We start from the raw sequence: 24,675 nt of genomic DNA, 5'->3' as shown, positions 1-24,675 counted from the left end.
GTGAGCTACCAATTTGTGTGTTATGAGAACTTATCTTCCTTGGAACTATGTAAGAATTTTTTTTAAGACTTGGCATAAAGAATTTGCAGAAAAAATTTGAGTTTACTTCTGGCAGGTCCCTGGAGGTATTGCCAAGACAGGACAAAGTTAAATTAGATTTTCTGCTAGGGTTTTAGAGACTACACAGATAATAAGAATTCTGACCTACAATCCAGACAAGGACAGTTTTATAGTTCAAAAAATTTCAAGATACATTCTATTGCTTTGTTTTGTTTTGTTTTTCTGGACCACCCAAAGCCAAGGCTAAACAACTACCTCCCTGTAGGAGTTAGTGTTTTTCTCATTCATCCAACAAGATAGTCAAATTTTAGAGATTCTCAGCTTCTCTTACAAGTGTCTCTTATCTGACTTTTCCACCTTGTAGTATAGAGGCTTTGTCTTTTCTCCTCAGTTTATGGTCTTTAAAAATCCAAGCTTCAGGCCATAACTAGAAAAAAAATCCTGGTCCTGGCTTTTAGTCTGAATCTATCTGTGCCCTCTTTGTATCTGTCCTCAAAGAACTCACAGATTAACTATGTGCTTTAAAATACTTTATTCATCATTTTAGTTATTCTAATTCTCTATATGTCTAGAAACCAAACAATTTTTAGGTCATATTAAAATACTTCTAGATATCATTATTGCCTAAATGTTTAATAGTTCCTAAATGTTAATCTGATTGGTAGGGGTCTTATTTTCTCCTTTATTTTTTTAGGTTCTTTTTAAAATTTATTTATTTGTTTATTTATTTGTTTGTTTATTTATGTATTTATTTATTTTAGGTATATATGACAGCAGAATGCATTTTGATTCATTGTGCACAATTGCACCACACCTTTTCATTTCTCTGGCTGTGCATGATATAGCATCACACCATATGAGCAGTCATACATGTACCTAGGGTAATAATGTCCATCTCATTCCACCATCTTTCCTGCTCCCATGCTCCCTCCCCACACCTCCTTCCCCTTTGCCCCATCAACGTTCCTCCATTCTTCCCATACTCCACCCCCATTATGGATCAGCATCCACTTATCAGAGAGAACATTTGCGTTTTGGTTTTTTGAGACTGGCTTACTTCACTTAGTAAGATATTCTCTAATTCCATCCATTTACCTGCAAATGCCATGATTTTATTCTCTTTTAATGCTGAGTAATATTCCATTGTGTATATATACCACAGTTTCTTTATCCATTCATCTAATCTAGGTTAATTCCATAGTTCATCTCTTATGAATTGAACTGCTATAAATATTGAAATGGCTCCATTACTATAGTATGCTGATTTTAAGTCCTTTGCATACAGACCAAGGAGTGGGATAGCTGGATCAAATAGTGGTTCCATTCCAAGTTTTCTAAGGAATCTCCATACTGCTTTTCAGAATAGCTGCACCAATTTGCAGTCCCATCAGCAACATATGAGCGTGCCTTTCCCTCACATCCTAACCAACATTTATTATTGTCTGTATTTTTGATAACTGCCATTCTGACTGGTGTGAAATGAAATTCTAGAGTAGTTTTGATTTGAATTTCCCAAAGCAATCCTTAGCAAGAAGAGTGAAGCAGGAGGCATCACAATACCAATCCTTAAATTATACTATAAAGCTATGGTAACAAAAGAAGTATGGTATTGACACCAAAATAGACATGTAGAACAATGGTACAGAATAGTAGAAACAGAGACAAAAACTACATAAATACAGTTATCTCATACTAGACAAAGGTGCCAAAAACATATATTGGAGAAAAGATAGCCTCTTCAACAAATGATGCTGGGAAAACTGGAAATCTGTATGCACCAAAATGAAACCAACCCCCTATCACTCATCATGCACAAAAATTAACTCAAAGTGGATCAAGGACCTAGGAATTTGATCAGAAATCCTTCGCCTAATACAAGAAAAAGTAGGCCCAAATCTTCATCATGTTGGATTAGGCCCCAACTTCCTAACAAAACTAAAGTGCAGGAAATAAAATCAAGAATTGATAAATGGGATGAATTCAAACTAAAAAGCTTCTTCTCTACAAAACAATCAATGATTTGAAGAGAGAGCCTACATTTTGGGAACAAATTTTTGCCACACACACATTAGACAGAGCACTAATCTCCAAAAAATATAAAGAACTCATTAAGCTTAACACGAAAAAAAAAAAAAACAATCAATAAATGGGCTAAGGAGCTGAACAAACACTTCTCAGAAGAAGATATACAATCAATCAACAAATATATGATAAAATGTTCAACATCTATTTTCCCCTTTAAATAAAAATGAAAGACTACATACTATGGTCACCAACTGAAAAGTTTTAGTCATAAGCAGCATATCTTCAACGTTACAGAGAACCTAAACTAGGATAGACAGCTACTAAGAGAAGAAAATACACACATTTTTTTCTTTCTGTGCTGCTTTATGTAAGAAAATATTATGAGCAGCATGTCACTTAGATTTGTTTCTAGTGGTTTTCCTCACTACAAATTCATGGCCAGTTAGAAGTTAAATAAAATAGAGCCTTATACACCAAGTATATATACTTCTAGTAGGAGAAAGAGGGAAAAAGTAGAAGTAAGAGACAAATGACTTCATTTCAATATCACAATATTACAAGTAGTAGTCTTATAACCATTATTTACTTCATATTTACTTAGCACTTACTATTTAACGTTTGTTATTCTAGGTGCTAGGGATATAACAACAGTGAATGAAGAGTGATGAATAATGATACATAAGTGAAAATTTAAAAATAAGAAAATAATGCAATATGTCTTTGAAAATGAGAAAATACTACACACATATCATCTGTTATTATCGTATTAATAGAAATAAGGATACAAATAATTCTTATGTACCATGATTACAATGCCTGCTTTTCTCTCTGCACAGGAGAAAATACGGTTTAATGGACTTGGGAGTTTTCAAAGCAATTTTCACTGGCAAATTTCCTTACTTAATGACATTTTTCAAAATTCTATTAATCTATAATTTGACACTTCTCAACTCTCATTCAGTCACAAATTCAGAAGAAACATCCAATAATTCACACTGGCCTTTCAAATAAATCAATTGTTTTAGCCTGTATAGTAATCTAGTTCAACTTCTATTTCTTCACCAATAAATCTCAGATTTCATACCCACAATCAGCCATGGGCCAGAATGAAAGATTTAACCAAAGCTTCAGCATGGTAGTTGTTGAGTAAGCACTCTGATGCATTTCCACACTATAAACACTTAATGAGACTTCTTTCCAACAGACTATCTGAGTATATACTACATCAATTTATTTCATAGCATTATATTTGTATGAGCAGAATAGAGGAAAGGTTATTTTAGATATTTTTACCAATATAGTTTCCTGTAAATAATGAAAAGTACAACTATTTAATTTACAAAATCATTAAAAATGGTTAAATGTTCAATAAATTCTGTGGTAGTATCAAGTTCAGACAGTGTTTGCAGCTATTGTAACTCGGATATAAAAAAATATATAAAACTTGGGCATTTCGTACTAGTTTATGCATCCCTTTCTCTGACTAGAATTGATGTCAAAGGTTGTAAGCACAGTTATTGACCACAGGAATATATCTTCAGGACTTCTGCTTGCCTTATTCAGAAGTGAGTCAGCCATTCAGAGGACCTTAAAAAAGACATCATTCTCATATTTATGCCCATTTTCATCAAAGCTACACACATTGTCTCTCCCAGTTTCCAACTCCTGCTATTTCTTGCCTGTAGCAGTCACTTTCAACTAATGTGAGAAATACAAGATGCCTCAGAAGGAGGAACAATTTGGAAATCTTCTGTCTTCTTCTATAATCCTAAGAATATAAAATACAGTATCTGGGATAAACAAGATCCCTTATGGGAGATCCCCTGATGCAATTCTGTTTAGACTGTGGAAATGAGTTATACAATTCTATTCATCTGCTCTGGAAAATTTCACCTCACCATACCTAAAAGCTCCCAAATACTGACTGTTTATACTTTTTTTTTATTAGTTACACATGACAGTATAATGATCTTGACAATTCATACATTTGAATCAAATGGAGTGTAATTTCTCATTTTTCTGATTGTACAGGTTGCAGAATCGCATTGATCATACAGTCACCTATATACATACAGCAATAATAATGTCTATTTTATTCTGCTGCCCTTCCTATCCCCCTTCCTCTCCCCTCCCCTCCCATCATATCTCTCTACCCAATCTAATGTGACACACTTCTTTTTTTTTTTTCTCCTCACAACATCATACATGTATTCTGTATAACGATGAGGGTCTCCTTCCATCTTCCATGCAATTCTCCTTCTCCTTCCTTTTCCCTCCCACCTCTCTTCCCTATTTAGTGGTAATCTTCTTCTCATGCTCTCCCTCTCTATCCCATTTTGAGTCACCCCCCTTATATCAGAGAAGACATTTGGCATTTGTCTTTTAGGGATTGGCTAACTTCACTTAGCATAATCTGCTCTAATGCCATCCATTTCCCTGCAAATGCCATGATCTTGTTATTTTTTAGGGCTGAGTAATATTCCATTGTGTATAAATGCCACATTTTTTAAATGATCAATAGACAAAGTATTACCCACCAAAAAGTTATTCCATATTTTGGACTTGGTTATATTTATAATTTTTCTGATGGTTCATATAAACTTAAGAACCTTATCATATATTATGCTGAAATTTGATTAAGCATGCTATGGTTTGGATATGAGTTGTCCCCTCAAATCTCCTGTGATAATGAAGGAATAGTCAGAGATCAAATTATTAGATTATGAGAACTGTAACCTAATCAGTCCATCCTAATTTGAGTATTTTAAGTGATTGGTAACTACAGGCATGTGGCCATGGCTGTAAGAGGTAGGTCACTGGGGACATGCCCTGAAAGGGTACATCCTCCCTACATGCCTTTCCTCCAGGTCCTCCACTTCCCAGATACCATGAATGCAGTAGCCTTCCTCTGCCAGAAACTTCCATCACCATGTTCTTCCTCATATTTGTCCTATAGCCATAGAGTTCTCTGCCTATGAACTGAACCTCTAAAACTGTGAGCCCCCAAAACTTTTCCTTCGATGCTGAGAGCCATTGCCAAGTAGGTATGACGCATGGCATGACCCAGGTCATTTGCAGTGACATTGCATGTAAGGTGACCTTGCTCAAGGACCAGGGCGGATCCAGGTTTAGGGTATATCTTGCTGGGATTAGGGAGTATCCCGCTCCTTGGGTTTAGGGCGGTTCCAGGTTTAAGGTGTACCCTGCTGGGAATAGGGCGTATCCTGCTGCCTCAGGCGCGCCCGCTCCTTGAGTTCCCATTGAGTTCTCACAGGATTCAGAGAGTATTTGGGATTCAGAGCCCGGTGGAGTGTGTGGATTTGCCCAGAACGTGTGTGTAAAGTGCCGGTGACAGTTCGAGAATAAAGAGTTGCTGTTTGAATCTACAAGGTGTGTGGTGGCTCGTGATTTTGTGCCCAGCCAGACTGCAGCACTTCTCTAAGTTGTAGGTATTTTAGTTACAGCAAGGAAAAGCTAATTAGTATAAGTACATCAAGTCTATGAGAAGGCAATATAGGTTAGAATTAGAAATTCTTCTGAAAATAGACTAGACTCACATACTACTATTCACTAGCTTTCTAACTAGAACAAGTTACATGAGTTATGGCTCTGTATTATTTTCTATAAAGTGAATATTTACCTTATAGGGACACTATAATATTTAGGTGAATAATTCATGTCAAATTTTTAACAATCAAGAAATGTTATATATTTAATTTATTGAGGGCCCAATACTTTGTTAGTATCTAGGTGATATCTACTAGTATCTCTGGCATAAAAAAAAAATGGAGTATTCACTCTTACTTAAGGAAAAGACACTGGGGGCTATCATGCTAAGTGAAATAACCCAATCCGAAAAAACCGAAGGCCAAATGTTCTCTCTGATATGTGGATACTAACACACAATAAGGAGAGTGGGGGGAAGAACAGAATTCCATTGGATTAGACAAAGGGGGAATGAAAAGAAGGAAGGGAGATGCTAATAGGAAGACATTAGAATGAATTAGACATAACTTTTCTATGTTCATGTATGAATACACAACCAATGTAACTCCACATCATGTTCAAGCACAAGATTGGGATCCTAATTAGAATAAGTTATACTCCATGTATGTAAAATATGTCAAAATATATTATATTATCATGTATATCTAAAAAGAAAAAATAAACAATATGAAAAAAAGAAAGCTATGCATCTAATGAACAAGATTATTGAGTGCTCATTACATGGGACAAATAATTATGATGAAGTATTATTAGAGAGTCACAATTAATCTTCTAGCTTATTAGACAAATAGTTCTTAAAATTTTCACATGGGTGATAATAACTAGAAATTTAATAAATTTTCACAAGGATTCCAGTAATTAGGAATTTAATAATGATTTTTAGACACGAAGACACCTGTGTAAAGATGTAATTAAAGGAAAATCAAGCTAGATTTAAATTTATTAGTTTTCTAATGAGTTTATCATTAAAGTAATAATGTTAGGAATAATATATGAATTATACATGTTGTGTTTAGTTTACTTTTTAAATTCTAGGTAAAATTTTTTGTAATTTTAATTATATTAATTTCTTCAATATAAAAGAATCCACCTCAAGTCATCTCTAAGAATGATACAAAAGACTAAGATTTGTTGAGCATTTATTATGTGTCAGGCATTGCTCTAAACATTTGTACCTTTGTTATTAATTCAGTGATTCTGAAAAAAAAAAAAACATTATAATGTAGGCCCTGTTACTATCTCCCCTTTATAAACGAGAAAACTGAGAGTTACATAAATAAATTTCCCAAGATTACAAAGATAGGAAGTGCCAAAAGTGGGATAGGAACTTAGGAATTAGGGTTCTAGAATCCCTACCCTTGTTAAGCTCTACATTATTCTGTCTCCCATTAAGAAACTACATGTCTGACTGAGGTTACCAATTGACATCATACTTGAAAGTCTGATAAATTTCTTAACTTCAATATTCAAAGTTAAATTTCTGGTCTTCTTCCCATAACCAGCTTTACCCATAGTCTTCTCTATCATGGTTGATGAAAACTTCATTTATATAACTGCTCAAGCAAGAAAGACAAACAAACCAACCCTCAAAATTATCTGTTGTCAAGAGATATGCTGCCCATATACCCCTTCCAAATGCAACTTGCTGTTCAGCTATGGACAGGACTGTTCTCAGGTGTACAGGGCTATCCTCTCACCTTCAGAGCTCACACACTTCCCAGGGCAAGGTAACCTATATCCAGTAACTGAAAGAGGCATAAAGGCTTGTCCACTTCTGCTTAATAAGGTACTCTGGAGGGCAATCCTCTCTCAAGAATTCACTGCTGATTGACTCAGCCTTTGTGCATCTGGCTCTTAAGTACACTCTGCTCAGACCTGTCCCTTCCTTCCTCCCTTCCCATATGTGAATTCCTAATAACACCTTGTATCCCAAACTCCATTCTGTGTGTGATTCTGAAGAACCCAGCTAGAAACACCACCCATGACTCCTTTTTTCTCATGTCCCACACCCATCTGTCAAAATTCATTTGACTCTACTCACAAAATTTAGCCTTGATGTCCTCTGACATTGCCAAATTAAAATGTGAAGTGGAATGAGGAGGTACATGAAAGTGTAAGGGTGAAACCTGGATTACTACATAGCCTCCTACATGGTTTTTCAGCTTCTCTGGCTTACTCTTCTTGAGTCTGTGCTCTATGTGCAACCAACATAGTCTTTTTAAGTATCTTTATGTTAAAACCTTATAGTGGATTTCCATTTAACTTAGAGAAATAGCCTACAGAGCCCTCCATAACCTATTCCCATTGACTATCTACCCTAAGCCTCTACACTTGTCCCTTGCTGTTTCCATCCAGGTACCCTGGCTTCTATGCTGTCATTTAAACAAAGAGGACATGTCTTCAACACTTTGCTATAGTTCTCTATCTGCCCCATTTCCCAGTCTATATCAAACCTTTGACAATATCAGAGTTTTTCAATGTAACATATGATATAATTTAGTTATTAATGTTTATTTTTTTGTCTATAGGCCCTGGCTAAAATGTAAGCCCTTGTAAAATGTCAGGGATTAGATATATCCCAAGCACATAGAGCAGTTCCAGTAATAAATATTTGTAAAGATAATAAATCCTACATTTTGGAAGTTGATCTATATAAATAAAGTCATCACTTTAATCCAATAAACAATTCAAATTCATTGGCTTCTTTGGAAGAAGTTTAAAGGAATCAGAATCTACTGATAGAATACTTTCTTATTAATCAATTCACTGGAAGACACAAGAAGTTCACAGAGACTGATAACTAGACTTTTATTTTATCATACTTTAGACTCTAGCAAATGGACCTGAAAGCCCATTTCTCTGTATTTTTGTACAATGACATCAAATCACACTTTACCTCTCTCTCAACATACCTCCAGCTCATCGAGTGCACTTCCCAGGGTTGCTGCTTGTGGTTCCAATGGGGCCGGCATATTCTGGATGCCTTGGGAAGCATTTGAAATTACATTGAGGGCATTCTGAATTTCTTCACAAACTGTATCCTTACTGGCTTTGAGGGAAGCAACATCAGAATGTTCCAAACAAGCTGAGCAAATGGAATGCAAGAGGGGGGAGTTCTCCTTCAGTGTGGCTCGTGCCCCTGCAATTTCATCCCTCTGATTTGGAGATTTTAAGTCCTGAGAAGGGAAATTAAAAAAAGAAAATGTAAAGGTAATTTTTTTACAATGCATTATGTGTAAAAGACTTACACACAGAAGCTTTATCTTTCTGTCAGTATACACAAAAAGATAACTAAATAGTCAGTCATGAGTTCATTAAAGTTATCAATTATTTCTATATTCCTTCAAATTCTGAAGTGCTATAATACAGAAATGTGACAGTGCATAAGTAAAAGTCACAATGGTGCAGATGTATAAAACCTGAGTAGATCTCAATATGTCGGCCACATATTCATAAGTCACTAAAATACTCTGGCATTCACATAAGTGTATTATAAGACAACTTGAATTATAAGGGTGCTAATTCTTCTTTCCATAAATGTTGGATAATTGCATATAATTTTTGTTAAAATTAAGTGAGTTAAAAACACTAAATCAAACATCTTACCATTCATCTACTTTTCTGCTGTTTTTCAGAAATGCTAACAAATTTATCCTGAATCCTTCTTTCTTTGATAGTTATTCAAGATAGTTGCATTTAACATATATTAGCCCTTTTGTTAGACTCTGAGTTTACAAATGTGAACAATATGAAAGGGTATTGTAAAGATAAGGCTTATGTTCCTGTATGTGGGAAGGAGACCTTTCAATAAACAATAAACTAGGTAAACAAATACACAAGACAATTTCAGGTAACGAAATTACAAAAAATGAAATGTCAAAGAGATTGACTTGAGAGAGGAAAGCTGTTTTAATCCAGCAGTCAACAAAGATATTTATGTGGAGATGACAATTTACAGTAAATCTAAATAAAGAGCCTTACAAACAGAGAATAGAGGCAAAAGAAAGTCCTAGCTAAGTGATAGCTGATCAAAGATACAGTGGAAAAAACCTGACTAGCACTACCTTAATGAAGTGTTAAAAGTTGGCATCCTCAATGACATCACATGGATATCATGGACTACTTTATACATCTGGCAAAGAAGAGGATATCATTTCTGTGCTTTTCTCTCCAGAAAACCACAAGCTCCATCCAGTCATGAGAAAAACAAAACCACATAGGGGAATATCCTACATGATACAGGTGCAGTATTCCTCAAAACCATCAAGATTATGAAAAACAAGGAGACTGATAGACTGTTATAGACTAGAAGACACTTCTCAAAGGATATGACAAATAAATTCAAGGTGGTACTCTGGACTAGATCCTAAACCAGAAATAAGACTTTCATGAAAATCTGGGAAAATTTAAATATAATCTATTAATAATTGATAGTAATACATCAATATGTATTTTTGTAACAAATGTTAAGAATGGTAGATAGGAACTGTCTGTACTAGCTATGTAACTTTTCTTTAAATCTAAAATTATTGTCAAAATTTTTTATTTAAATAAAGCTAGTTTAAGGGACATTTACAGTAGTTTATGCAATGCATAGATAACATCTATATAATCTTCATAAAAACTCAGGATAAAAGTGATTCTTATTTCATTTTAAAGATGAGAAAACTGAGGTTTCAAGAGACTAATTTCTTTAACCAAGTGGCATAGTTAGATGGTGGCATTTATTGTTATCAGTGTGACTCGCTATCCCTAATCTTGTCAACTATACTATACTCTTTCCTGTGTGGAACAATTTCCTTACTTGCTATATAAGAATGATGACTTGATTCTATATCGTTTAGCTTATAAAATGCTTGTACACATTATCTTATTGACTACCATGACACCCCTTGAGAAAGTTAGGCTAGCATTATTAGCCCTGTTTTAACTAAGTTGGTATTTAGTGAAAGTAGACTGGTAAAAGAACTTAGATCTTTTAAGTAAGTCTTTTGATTGCAATTCCATATACCCCTATGCTTTTTTCACAAGATTCTGCCACCTCGGGATAATGCTGCCTGAGGTTAATAAATGGCTTGTGTTACTATATTTTTAGTTCTTTCTCTTTTGGAAATAAAGGCTGTCTGCTACTTTAGGCAGGCTTTGGGAAGATTAACCTCTTTACAAGATATAGGGAGGACAGTTAGAAGTAGCTGTCAACTCACTGTTCATACTCACTAATTATCCAAGAAAAGACACTTTGTGATTTTCTTGTCTTGCTAAAATTTCCCCCCTTATTTTTGGTCTGGATTCTAGTTTCAGCTCCATTATTAGGGCGATGAGCAGGGTAAGTCATCCATTCTTCAGATGTTTGCTCTTTCATTTGTAAAAATGGAAATAATGACACTTCTGCCAACTCTCTCACAAGACTTAGGATACAGCACACCAGAAATGGAATATATGTAGAAAACAGTAAATAATTATAGAGTATGGAATTATTTAATTCCTCAATTTATCAAATTTATCATATGTTTTTGTTCTGTGATGATCTTGGTGATTTTTATATCCCCCGCAATTTTATAGCACCACTTACATTCATCCCATTGTGACATAGGGGATAAAGAGTTTAATGTTTACAAAGGATGCATAGCTTCTCAAAGGAATAACAACAAAGAATTGAGGAAGAGTCTCTGTATTTATAATATAATATATTATTTCCTCTGAAGTAATTTACACATTTGTACTTCTTTATTTAGATTGGCAGTGTCAGAATTTAGGTAAGTGAAGGGTGAAAAAAGGTGAATGCAAATTATTACAAAGAAGGTTAAGGTTAAAAATTATTTCCTTTGCTCTGACAGTGGCTATGCATATTTACTATAAGTTGCAGTAACTTTAATACTATAGAGACTTTGGAATTTAAAAAGTATAAATATATTCTGGCTTTTGACCTCATACTTTGCCATCTCTGCCCAAGCAACTATAGAATCCTTAATGAGCACTAATACCCCAAAGAGCAAGCCTATGAAGCCTTCAAGAAAGGACAGGATCCATGAACATAGCAGTAATATACTATGACAGTGGATAGAGGAAAGAAAGGAAAGGTGAATAGTTTAGGTAAGAGAAATTAAAAAGGCGAGAACATTTCTCCCAAAGGATATCAAACATAACAAATTTAAAGTAGTAAACAGACAGATAAAAGGAAAACTAATAACTATCATTCTCCTAAACAAAAGGTTGTTGTGGTAATATTTGTGGTTGTTTTAACTGATGTTACCAGGGGTTCAAAGGTTCATAGGTTGTCTATATTCTAAGATTGTAAACGAAATCAAAATAAGAATTAAACAACAAGACCAATTAGGGATTTCACTGGATATAGAAGTATACAGAATCTAATTCCTCCAGGACTGACACTTATTTGATATCTTTTTTTTAAGTGCTCCAGAAGAAAAAGCTCACATGAGATTTCCAAGTTAAGGAGACATTAATGCTTCCAGCTGATGAAGAAGCTCACAGATGGGATTAAAAAACAAGACCTTACAAATCTGTGCAATTGGGTAGAGAAGTAACATATTAGTTTTAACCCTGGCAAGAGAACAAATATATTTAGGGATTTTAAAGATCACATAACATAAAAATGGAGGGCTCTAAGTTATAAGCTAATTCAACCATTCATTCAACAAATGCTTCAGAAAATACATTATGTGTTGAGAATGCAAAGATAAAGAACTCATAGAGAATAAGGGGAGACAAATAAATTCATATGAAAATTAAAATAAAGTTATAAAATAGAGGGGATTTTAATCCCCAATCTTGAGGGGATTAAAGAAAATTTATCAAAAGAATCTTTTTCCAGTTTTTCAAGGTTCAACTGATAAATAAAATTGCATATATTTAACGTGCATAGCATGATGCTTTGATATACATTATAAAATGGTTAACACAGTCAAGTTAATCAATACATCCATCAATATAGAGTTATCATGTGGGCATTGTAAAGACATTTAAGATCTGCTCCTTGTAAATATCAAGTAATCAATACAATATTATTAGGCATCATCACCATGCTGTAATTAGATATCCAGAATTTACTCATCTTAAAACTATAAGTTTATATCCTTTGACCAATATCGCCCCATTTCCCCCCATTCCCCACCACTGCATCCACCATAATATTCTGTTTCTAGGAGTTAAACTCTTAAATTTCTTTGAAGTGAGATCACAATGTCTTTCTATGTCTATGTGGTTTCACTTAGCATAATGTCCTCCAGGTTAATCCAAGTTGTTGTAAATGGCAGGATTTTAGAGAAAGTGAAACTTAGAGAATTAGAACTTATCCCTGTGAACAATGTGGAACAATCAATCAATCAATCAATCAATAGCATGTGCAAACGCCTGAAGCATGAAAGGAGCATGCAGCCACTACAGGTGTTACTACAAGTACAGAAAACCTGAGCAGGAATTCTGATAAATCCAGCTGGAAAGTTAGGCAGGAGGTATTTCACATACCATACTAAGAACACTAAAAGCAACAAGTTTAAATATGTATTTTCAAAAAATTTCCCTGGTGAAAGCCTTTTGAATTGATTAACAATTATGACATTGTAATCAGGGAGACCAAGGACAATGTGTGCCTGAACACTGTATCCAGGTAATATTGAGGAAGTAAAAATTTTAAGACTGGGATACTTAGATGGGAGGGAGAAGAGATGGTATTTACAAGTATTTAGAAAATGGTTTCACCAATTGTATAGATAGTGATGCAGGCACCAACATGGGAATAAAGAAAAAAGAATGTGTTTGGAAGACAAAGGTTAAGCACATTTTGTCACCTACCAAATTTCAAATGCCACCATAAGATCTAAAATGAAAACACACTCTAGAATTCAAAGAAGAATCTAGCCTAGAATAGACATATATGAATTATTAGCTCCCATTTGGGAGCCAAAGCTAAGTAGGAAGGTTACAGGTCCTTCTTCCCAGATGAGTGTTACAAGGAGAAGAACCTAGAAGTCATAAATTGTTATTCAAAGATGTAACCCTAATAATTTTATGTGCTAACCCCAAAGGCCAAACATTGCATATACTTAAATTACCAAAAAGGGCATCAGAAAGTACTGAATTTTTTTTAAAAAAAATTAAGTTTGAAAATGTTTTTAAATAATGCACACCAGAGTTTAGAACCTGTATTATTATGGATAATCATCTTTATAATAAGAAGCCACATAGAAAGATGAGTTCTGTATCAAGGAAACTTTAAAATGTGGATCTGATCACCTTGAAATGGAGTTTTATATTAAAGGACACATGACATAAATATCTATAAATTATGAATAAACTTGACAATTTGTTAATAGAATTTTTTCTTAAACATAGAAACACTAGATCAAAATCCAAGTACTATAACTCGTATTGCCTAATAGCATATGGCATATATTAGAAGTTTATTACACTTTTGTTGAAGTAACAAAAAGGACTAATGAATTGAAAAATAAGTAGAGAAAATTTAGTTTATAATGGTGATGGAGACCTCAGCTATGATTACTCCAAGAAATCAAATTTATGAAGAGGATAATTAAACTATACCCATCTCCACATTAAATTTTAGCAAAGCCATTGGTGCTACTATGTTGGAAAATTGATAGTTTCTACCAAAGCTGAACACACCTTTTTACCAAGCTATTACACTTCTAGGAGAAAATACACATATATAGAAATGTGTTCATATGTTCACCAAAGACCCATTTGAAAAATGTTCATAGCAGCCATCTCCATACTACCTCTAAAATGGAATCAACCCAAAATAATGAAGGTAAACAAAATTCAGCTTACATGCAACAATATGATTCATGGAACAAAAAACATCAGACACAAAATAATACATATTGTTTGATTCCGTCCATATAATGTTCAGACTCAGGGAAAACTAACCTATGTTGTTAGAAATCAGAATAGTGATTATACAGGGAGAAAAGACAGTGGACTAGAGAAAAGAAGCAAGTCCCAGCAGTTCTCCAACCCTAGACTTAGAATGCAGGAAAAATTCTCTTCATGGATGTGAGTAACAAAGGAACCTCACCAGAACTTAATATTGAACTACAGGAAAACAATTATAGAACTACAGAAAGTTGGTAACTTGGACATGAGAAATAATTCCTTAGAGACGCAGAGAAGAGTGGAGCAGGGAGCTTTATGTAAGAGATGCATAGCCAGTGGATAAATAAATTTAAAAATAAAGAAAAACTGACCTGGGGTAACCCATGGTCACAGAGGAAGACCCATTTTAATGGACACAGAGTTGACATGGAAAGCTTATCAATGAAAACAAATCCAGAGCAGTCCATGGGGGTGAAAGCGTTCCACGCGGGCCACAAGTCCTCCAGTGGGCCGGAGCAGAAAGCCTTCTAGGGATGTGAAGCTAGAAAGCCCACTACAGGCAGGTTCTGGATGCACATTACCTAAGACCCTCTGTAGGTGTGGAATAGGCGGGCAGTTAAGGAATATGTTCCTGGACTCTGAAAGTTGTTCCTGTGCAAGCTGCATGGGTTTAGGAACTCAGCCTCCGATGAAAAAAATTCCCCGAATATGCCTGAAACAAGAGAGGCTGAAACAGGCACAAAGAAAATTTTACTTGGACCATTTTGCTTCTGGATCCCAAGAGAGAAAACTCTCATAGTTACTGGTGCCCCATAAGAGCTATTGTGATCAAGATGCTCACTGCAGCCACACAAGGGCATCTGCACACCAGGGTGGATAATTGACAGTTTACATCCACAGCGATGAAGGTGAACCCTGTGAAGGGTTATTCCCTATGCCCTGAAAGTAGAGTTTACCGGAAAGAAGTCCAGCAGAGATTGGCAGCTCCACATCAATAGGAGGATAATCCAAATATCAAATACCCACCAACAGAGTTCCGAAACCCACTAAAAGTCCAAACCTCATCTGGTAACTCCAATGCAGAACTTTGCATTATCACAGCTACAGGATTACACAATTCATCAGCACTCCCCCATCTATCCCACTTAATACTAGGAGCTTGGAAGTCCAGAGCTAGTATGCCTGGCCAGCAGCTAGGTGAAGAATACAAATACAATGGTTAAAAACAAAGAGCCAAAAATAAATGTAAAGAATCAAAATTCATCCCTGCAAACAGATTTGACCACCAAAGTGGAAACAAGTCCTCTCTCATTTTCTTTTTATGTTTTCCCTTTGTATCTTTTTCTGTTATTCCCCATACTCATTTTTTTTACTTTTTTAATTTTAACATTTTTTCAAATTTTCAAACATAAATTCATCATACTGTATTATTCTTAAATTTTTATTAGGCATGCTTTTGTGTGTGTGTGTGCGTGTGTGTGTGTGTGTGTGTGTTCATTATTTATCCTTGATTAGGCTGAGATGTAGTACAATTACATGAGAGTTCAAATTGTTTGATCTGATACATTCTGGTTTGTTCATACCTAGGTTCTGGACCCTCCTATCTTACCTTCTTTACTCTCTTCCCCCAGTAAGAGCCAACATTTCCTCTTCCCATCTGCTCTGTCTTCTCTTCATTATTTTCAGTTAATTTTTTATTTCTTCTTTTTTATAGCTGACACCTGCTACCTATCTCCTACCTCTGATAATTTTTCCAAACATTTCAAACTTTCTCTTGCCTTCTTATTCCAATTTCTTTTACTTAAGAAACTATAATCCCAATAAGTAGTACAAATTACATAGCTTATATAATTCCTGCTCCATTAAATTTGTAGTGATTATTAATACAATGGAGAACACAGTAATCACCTGCTCTCAAATACCTGATCAAGTTCATGGTTTTTTATTGATGCTGATATTGTTAAACACTAACACCACCATTCCTATATAGGTGGTAATTAGCATTATAGTAGTCAAAATAGATACCAGGCATTTATTTTAAGGCCTTCCATCTGCATCTGACATAATGTTATTCCTGGTTCTCCTCTTCCTCTAAAAGGAGTTAAAAAGAGATTGTGACACTTCAAGATGGCAGTTAGAGATACTGCTGCCAAGAAATACTACAAGCAACAATGAACCTCATCCCCACAAAAGTTTTAGTCCCACCTGAGTATTAACTTTACTCTACCTCAAAGAATTGAGGAGACAAAAACCCCAAACCAACAACCAGAACCTGAGGGGGAACAATCAGAGAGGAATCTCAGGTTCATCCCTTGACATTTACTCATGCATCAAAAACAGAGAGAAGTTTCAGAACAAAAAAGATAATTACATACCAAAAAATGTACAAAAAAGGAGGAAGGGGAATCTATTTCAATTCATGCACAAAACCAAGACCACTGAAAACATGAGGAAATAGGCAAACAAAATTGAGAATCCCCCAAACAAAGGATCCCACAAATATGTAAGACAAAATTCCAGAGAAAGGTTATAAAAAAAACTGATTATTAAAATGTTCAATGAACTAAAAGAGGTCTAAGGAATGAATTATAGAGCAAATAGAAGAGATGAAAGACCACTTAAAGAAATAGAAATATTGAAAGGAAACCAATCAGAATTCCTAAAAAGACACAATCAAATTAAAAATTCATTAGAAAGCTTCACTACCATACTAGACTTCAGGCCTTAAAGACAAGATATATGAACTTGAGTACACAGATTGCAGAAAAGGGGGAAAATAATTGAACTCTGGGACAACATTAAAGGACCAAACCTGAGAATCATTGGAATAGAAAAGAACATGGAGATACAATATAAAGGTAGTAAGAGCATTTTCAACATGATAGTTTCAGAAACTTTTGCATATCAAAATTAGATATCTGGGCTGGGACTGTAGCTCAGTGGCAGAGCACTTGCTGAGCATGCATGAGGCCCTAGGTTCAATCCTCAGCACCACATAAAAAATAAACAAATAAAATGAAGGCGTTATGTCAATCTACAACTACAAAAAAAAATTTTTAATTAGATACCCAATACAGGATGCATACAGGATCCCAAACAGACATAATCAAAAGAGAATTTCTCCAAGAAAAAAACAATCAAAATACCTAGCATATAAATAAAGAAAGAATATTAAAAACTTCAAGAGACAAATATCAGGTCATATTTAGAGGCAAACCAATAAAGCTCACTACTAGCTGATTTTTCAAATCAGATCCTAAAATCAAGGAGCACATGGAAAAAATATTCCAAACTCTAAAAGAAAAAAACTGCCAGCCAGGGCTGCTATACAAAGCTCAGTTTCAAATTAGAGGGAAAAATAAAAACTTTCCATAGCAAAACTGATCCATGACCACCAAGCCAGAACTACAAAGAATACTCAAAGACAAAGTACACACAGAGGAACCCAAAAACAACCCCCAAAGGTCACACAGAGGAAGATCAATAGAAGACGAATCTACTAAATGATAATCAAGACAGTATTAAATATTTTTAAAAATCAAAATGGCAGGAAAACCTAAACACATACCCATACTAACCCTGAATGTTAATGATCTCAACTCCCTAATTAAAAGACTAGATTAGGAGAATGTATCAAAAAACAAGATCCAACTATGTTCTGTTTACAAGAGGCAAAGACACAGGCTAAAGGAAAAAGGATGGGGAAAAAATATTTCACAAAAATATATGTAGAAAAATGAAACTAGACCTCTATCTCTCATCCTGCACAAAAGTAAAATCAAAATGAATGAAAGACTTAGGAATTAGACCAGAAATATTGAACTGCTAGAAGAAAACATAGGGTCAACACTCCATCATATAAGTGCTGGCACAGACATCTTTAACAAGGCCCCCAAAGCACTAGAAATAAAACCAAGAATCAATAAGTAGGATGCCACTGAACTAGAAAGCTTCTGCACAGCAAAGGAAACAAATTAAGAGCATGAAGAGAGAGCCTAAAGAATGGGAGAAAATCTCGGCCAGTCAACCTCCTACAAGAAATTAATATCCAAAATATGCAAAGAACTGAAAAAAACTTTAACATCACCCCCCACACACATAACCCAATCTATAAATGGGCAAAAGAAATAAACAGAACTTCTCAAAAGAAGAAATTCAAATGGCCAATAAATATATGAGAAAAAAAGGTTCAACATCTCTAGCAATCAGGGAAATGTAAATCAAAACTACATTGATTTCATCTCACTCCAGTAAGAATGACAATAATCAAAAATATGAATAATAGTAAATGTTGGTAAAGTTGTGGAAGAAAAGTTACCCTTATACATTGAAAGTGGGACTGCAGACTGGTACAAGCACTCTAGAAAGCAGTATGGAGATTCCTCAAAAAAAAAAAATAGAGATGGAATCACCATATGACCCAGCTATCCTACTCCTTGGTATTTTCTGAAAGATCTAAAATCAGTATGGTATAGTGATACAGCCACCTCAGTTTTTATTGAAGCACACTTCACAATAGTTAAATTATGCAATCAACCCTGCCAATAGATGAATGGATTAAGAAATTGTGATAAATGTACATAATGGGGTTCTACTTAGTCATAAACTAGAATGAAATCATGTCATTTGCTGGTAATTGGATAGAAATGGAGAACATCATCCTAAGGGAAATAAGCCCGACTCAGAAACACAAAGGTCAAATTTTTTCTCTTATATGTGGAAGCTACACTAAAATAAATGAAAGGAAGAGGGAAGATAGGATTTTATAAAGATATAGGGAAGATCAGTAATATAGAAGAAGAAGATTGAGAGGTAGTGAAGGGATGGAAGTGGAGCAATGTGGAATGAATTATTAGAAACTCATGTGCATATATAAATATACCACAGGGAATTTCACCTTTATGCATAAGTGAAAAGATCCAATCAAAAATAAATAAACAGATAAGCAAAAGGAAGTCTAGCAGAGTAGAGGAAGGAGAACAGAGAGGGCAGGGAGGATAGGAGGGAAAAAGGGGAGATCATGAAATAAAACCAAATTTTTTGCATGTATGATTTTGTCAGTATGAATCCAACTACTATATATAACTATAATGTTCTAATTTAAAAAAGAATCGTGGTTATTCTTTTTAGAACTACATGACAGTTGAATGTATTTTGACATATTATACATACATGGAGCCTGACTTATTCAAATTAAGATCCCATTTTTGTGGTTGTACATCATGTGGAGATTCACTGTAGTGTATTCATATATAAATATAGGAAAGTTATATCCAATTCTATTCTTAAGGAGTAATTAAAGACTAGAAAAGAATAAAGAATCATTTGGATTCTGGTAATTTTCTGTTTCTCATTCTGAATGCTTGTTACATAGGTGTGTTTAGTTTTGAAAATTTCATTGAGCCATGAAACTTTCAGCTGTACACTTTTCTGAATGTATAATAATCTTCAATAAACTATTCATTAATAGTTTGCACATAATCAAAGAAAACAAAAATACTAGTAGAGTCAATCAAATAACCATGGTGTGTACCTTCTCTTGAAAAATGACATCATCGGTATAAACTATGTGTGGACCTGCCTTTCTGTCACATTTACTATTTTTAAGGGAGGATGTGAAAATTGGGTATGCAGTTCATCTTCTATCTACTTCCAGAGCTTGTCTTAAAAAGTAAGAAAAAGAAAAATCTAAAAATTTGTAAAATGAAAATAAGAGGAATCTGGCCATCAGAAAGAGCAAAACTAAAGAATTTTCATAGCATTTGATTCCATGAATTTTAATACCTAATCAAATGTCAATAAATATTCTTATCCTAACATTTGCATTCTATGTAAGATTTTGTGACTTGTTTGCTTGTGCCCTTGGACAAGCCTGCATTTTAGAGAATCAAAGAAAACTTTCTTACTAAGCTTTAACCCTGCCCATGTGAAATAGCTCAGCAGAAATCTGCTCAGCAAAGCAGAACTATATGCAAATTATCAAGTTTCCCTTCCAGGTATTTAAGTGAGGTTTCTGAAGCTGACAAAGCCACTCTGATAGGGAAGGAAAAGAGAACCTACCTATAAAGAGTAGTTTTGTTTTCTTAAGATTAAGAAACATGCAACAGGAAAACCTATTTATACTTGGCTATCTGGATTCCATTTTTCTTGGTTTCTATTTCTAGTCTGCTCTCTGCTGGGATGCTACATGCTAACTGCTTTACTGGTCACTAGGAAGATTCATGTTCTATCAGAAAACAAAATAGTGCAAATGCTTGCTGATTTTAATTATTTTCTTGATACTGATTTTAATTATTTTCTCCAACATAAATTAGGAATTGGTATTTTTAACCTTAACTGAGCAGAGGGATATAAGATGGTGAAACAAGAACAGACTATAAATAAAGTTTTGAAGGAAAAAATTAGGGGAAAATGCAAGATTTTATAATCAAGACATCATTAAGGAGCAGAGAGGCCTTTACTGCTTTCTATTCTTTCTTTACCAGTTAAAATTTCATATTAATAGGACAAACTCAACAAAGGGAAAAATAAAAGAATTCTTCAAATTCAAATAGGAAATTGAGAAACTATATAATAATAGAATCAAGCTTTCCTGTAAGGTATGTATATGTATTCTGGGCCATTAACACATACCTTGGATAGTTTCATGAATATTAACAAATCAAAGAAATCACCTATCAAAACCTTATTACCTAATTTTAATGCAGACTACTGTGTCAGTCAAGAAAATATGTATGTGCATGTGTGTGTATGAGTTTAAACTATGCCATGTCCATTTTCTATCTATTCAAAACAAGTACAATATACATCCGCCTATAGTTTGCCTAGGACTTATACCCCAAACCTGAAATTCTCTCTGCAGCTACCTGTTTTATGATTTTAAAAAGTAAAAGGAGAAAACAGAAAAATTAATTACTTCAGCAAGACCCAGTTGCTATACCTCATGATTCCCTTCCATATGTATGCTTTATCTTTTAATGTAACAAAATTCATATATCCATATGTCAGAAATTTGTCCTCTAAAGTATAGATTTCTTAACAACTATAAGAGTTAAACTGAATTTTAATACCTAATCAAATGTCAAGAAATATTGTTATCCTAACAATTGCATTCTATGTAAGATTTTGTGACTTGCTTGTGAAGTAGACCATGTCTTTTCTGCACATTCTGGTGCATCTTACAGAGCAGATAGCATAATTTAGTCCAAGTAGGATGCAAGTTTAGAGATATTAATACAACTTCCTAGTTAATAATTCCTTATGCTTTTTAGTGGTTTATTCTGTTCAGCTTAGTTCCAGAAATTTTTTCACTAAAGATCCTATGAGGAGATAAAAAACAGATTATGCTTTGTTGCCAAAAGAGGAAAAGGACACTTGTCCAAAGGCACACACAGATTAATAAAAAGTTGGCAGTAGTGATTGTTTTTAAGAAAGTCAACATTTACTGAATAGCTATAATGCTTCCTTTACCCAAACACTCTAATTGCTTTCTCACTTAATGGCCCAGCTATGGACAGAATCCAAGATTGGCTCCTGTCTCAATACTCTTTCCATCCAACATGATTTCTATTTGCTATCAGTAGCTTCATCATATGCTTCCAAAGATTGCCAAAAACCTTCCTTTATCTCTCCCCTTCTGTGGTTATACAACAGAAAATACATAATTCAGGCATATTTTTCTGACAAATAATTGTCATACTTAATAAAACTTAGAGATCTGAAACACATTCTTTATTTCAATTTTTAGAATAAGATTGATTTAAAAATAAATAAATCCTGAAGTCAAAACTATAAGACTAGAAACTAGTGTGGTCCATAAGATCATTTAGAGTACTCAAAATTATCAATCAGAAATAGAGGAAAAATGAAATTAAGAAGTAACATCTTGAACAATTTGATCTACTTTTGATAAAAGAAACATTTTAAATTTCGGTAATGATAGCCTAATGGTTGCTTTTCCCAGATTTTCTTTAAAAACTTGTTTCCCTTTTTAATTTAATTCAGTGACGTTGAAATACCTGCTAAAGGTGTGATATGAAAGCTAATACTACAAACTCAGATATTTATTGCAAAAGGAAATATGAGACCAGATGTCAGTCAATAGGAAGTGACAAAGCCCTGGTACACAATAGAGTATCTTCCCCCATTCTGAAACAGTCAAATCCAAATTGGCCAGATAAAAAGAATCCCTGACCTCTCTTCTAAAATATGGACACAGATAATTGTGTGAGTGTCTATGCTTTATAGTCATAGGATATGGGTACCTGATCTTGGAAGAGATTGGAAAGATAGATAATGCACATTCCTAGACTCAAATGAGCCTACAATAGGTGAAGGAGAGTGAATGTGGAGCAACTCCAAGGCAGGAAGTTGATCTCATTTTTATAAAGGAAATTATATGAGCTTTGGGGTTAGTATCTCAATGCAAAACTCTTCCAATAGCAGGAAATTTTGAAAAAAAATAATTCACTTTCATTCTCCTACAAAATGGGAATATAATTCCTACTTTTCATGGTTTTAGTGAGGTGCAATAATTAAATGCAAAACACTTTCTAGCATTTTCTTACTTGCCTTTCTCCGAGCAGCGAACTACTAACCATATTCCCTCCTCCAAATGTTTCCCTTCTCTTCTTAGATAACAGTGAATTCTAAATTTGAATTGATGGGTATATAACTCTCTTTTTTCTGAGATCCAGATACATAACTGAAGTTAGGTCTCAAAATAACCATGTCAGAATTTGAACTCACTGTCTTAATTTGAACTCATTGTCTTTCTTGCACTACTGTTACAAGACCCATGTCTTGCTACTCACCACTTGAAAGCCAATACTTTGAAGACAAGTGCTAATGAGAAAGAACTCAGTTTTATTCAAGGGCCAGTATCCTGAGGAGGGGTCACTATTGCCTCAGAACACATTCTTAGGAAAATTAGGGACACAAAGACCTTTAATATAAAGAGAGATAGGAGGAGCCAGGAACAGGGGAAAGGAGGAGAAGGAAGATTATGGATGGGGTCTTCTTCATCCAAAACATGTTTCTCCTTTTCTCCCCCTCTTTGGCTAGAATCTACAAAGAAATTTGATCTACTGGGGTTAGTAATAAATGTCTTACTTTTCTGCAAATTAAATATCAAGCAATTTAAATGTGTTGTTTTAGTTGGTGCACCAAATTAAAGAATAAGGAAGGACATTATACATTCTGATTATATCTGAAGGTCAACAGATGACCTGGGTCCTGTCTCAAAATAACCATGTCAGAATTTGAACTCATTGTCTAAGATTATTCAACAGTTAACACCTTAATTTTTAGGTGTGGCTTTTCTTTAGAATTTAAAATTGCAGGGAAAGGGAAAGGAAGTAAGAGTAACTCTGCCAAGGACAACACTCAAAAGATCAGACATTGTTACATGTAGTTGCACTCCCAAATGCCTCTCTTCAAACCTCAGTTTGAACTGTTCCAATCTCTTTCTGATCTACAAGGGGCCTGAGGAATCCCCTTGATGTTTCCATTCCCTAATCCCCACCATTAGTGACGTTTATTAGTCTACTCATTAAATTCTTCTCTAATATGTACCCTGTTCTTATCCTCACTATCGTACAAGTCTAGAGGTGAAATGATTAGGAATAAAGAAAAGTATTTATGAACACAAATAGAACAAATTAGAGAAATATTTAATAAGTAGCAGATTTTTTTACTAATATCATTTTTTCTCTGTAATACATCCAGAGACTTTAAAATTCAAATCTGATCCTCACCTCCCAATTTAAAAATTAATTCACATACAATAATTCTCATATTGTTTATTTTAGATGAGCATGATCTGACTCCAGATTCTCTCCTTAACCTCACTTCCTACTACTCCCTTCATCATCAGGCACCCTTCTCTGCAGTCACACAGAATCACATGAGATTTCATGGGTGTCTTTCCCTGACTATGTTCCAATCTTCCCTTGTATGGTCTCATAAATTCCTAGTCATCCTTCCTGGTAAATGCATATTCATACTTTAATACATGTTGAATTCTCACATTCTATTACACATGAATTCCACTCATGTGCTCCTTTTTTTACAACACTACTGTATCACATATTAATTACTTTTCTATAGTTATTGTTGAAACATCTGCATGTCTCACCAAATTATCAGTTTCTTTTGATGTCAAAATAATGTCTTAATTCACTGGGCTTTGTAGAGGAGCTAGCACAAAATACCCAACAAATTAATACTATC

The 24,675-nt window shown here is 34.4% G+C and overlaps 1 protein-coding gene across 5 annotated transcripts in view; it reads right to left on the bottom strand.

Moving 5' to 3' along the window:
* Positions 1 to 24,675, bottom strand: part of Ctnna3 (catenin alpha 3) — a 1,666,222-nt gene that overhangs the window by 1,252,977 nt on the left and 388,570 nt on the right. For all 5 annotated transcript variants that reach the window (XM_048810157.1, XM_048810163.1, XM_048810171.1 and 2 more), the window contains one exon: positions 8,505 to 8,768. In XM_048810157.1, coding sequence (XP_048666114.1) covers positions 8,505 to 8,768 — 264 coding nt within the window. The remainder of the gene's footprint in view (positions 1 to 8,504; positions 8,769 to 24,675) is intronic.

The sequence above is a fragment of the Marmota marmota genome, unplaced genomic scaffold, assembly GCF_001458135.2.
Source record: "Marmota marmota marmota unplaced genomic scaffold, marMar, whole genome shotgun sequence".
Taxonomy (NCBI): domain Eukaryota; kingdom Metazoa; phylum Chordata; class Mammalia; order Rodentia; family Sciuridae; genus Marmota; species Marmota marmota.
Note: the sequence above shows the minus strand (reverse complement) of the source record. Positions and strands in the feature narration are given on the sequence as shown.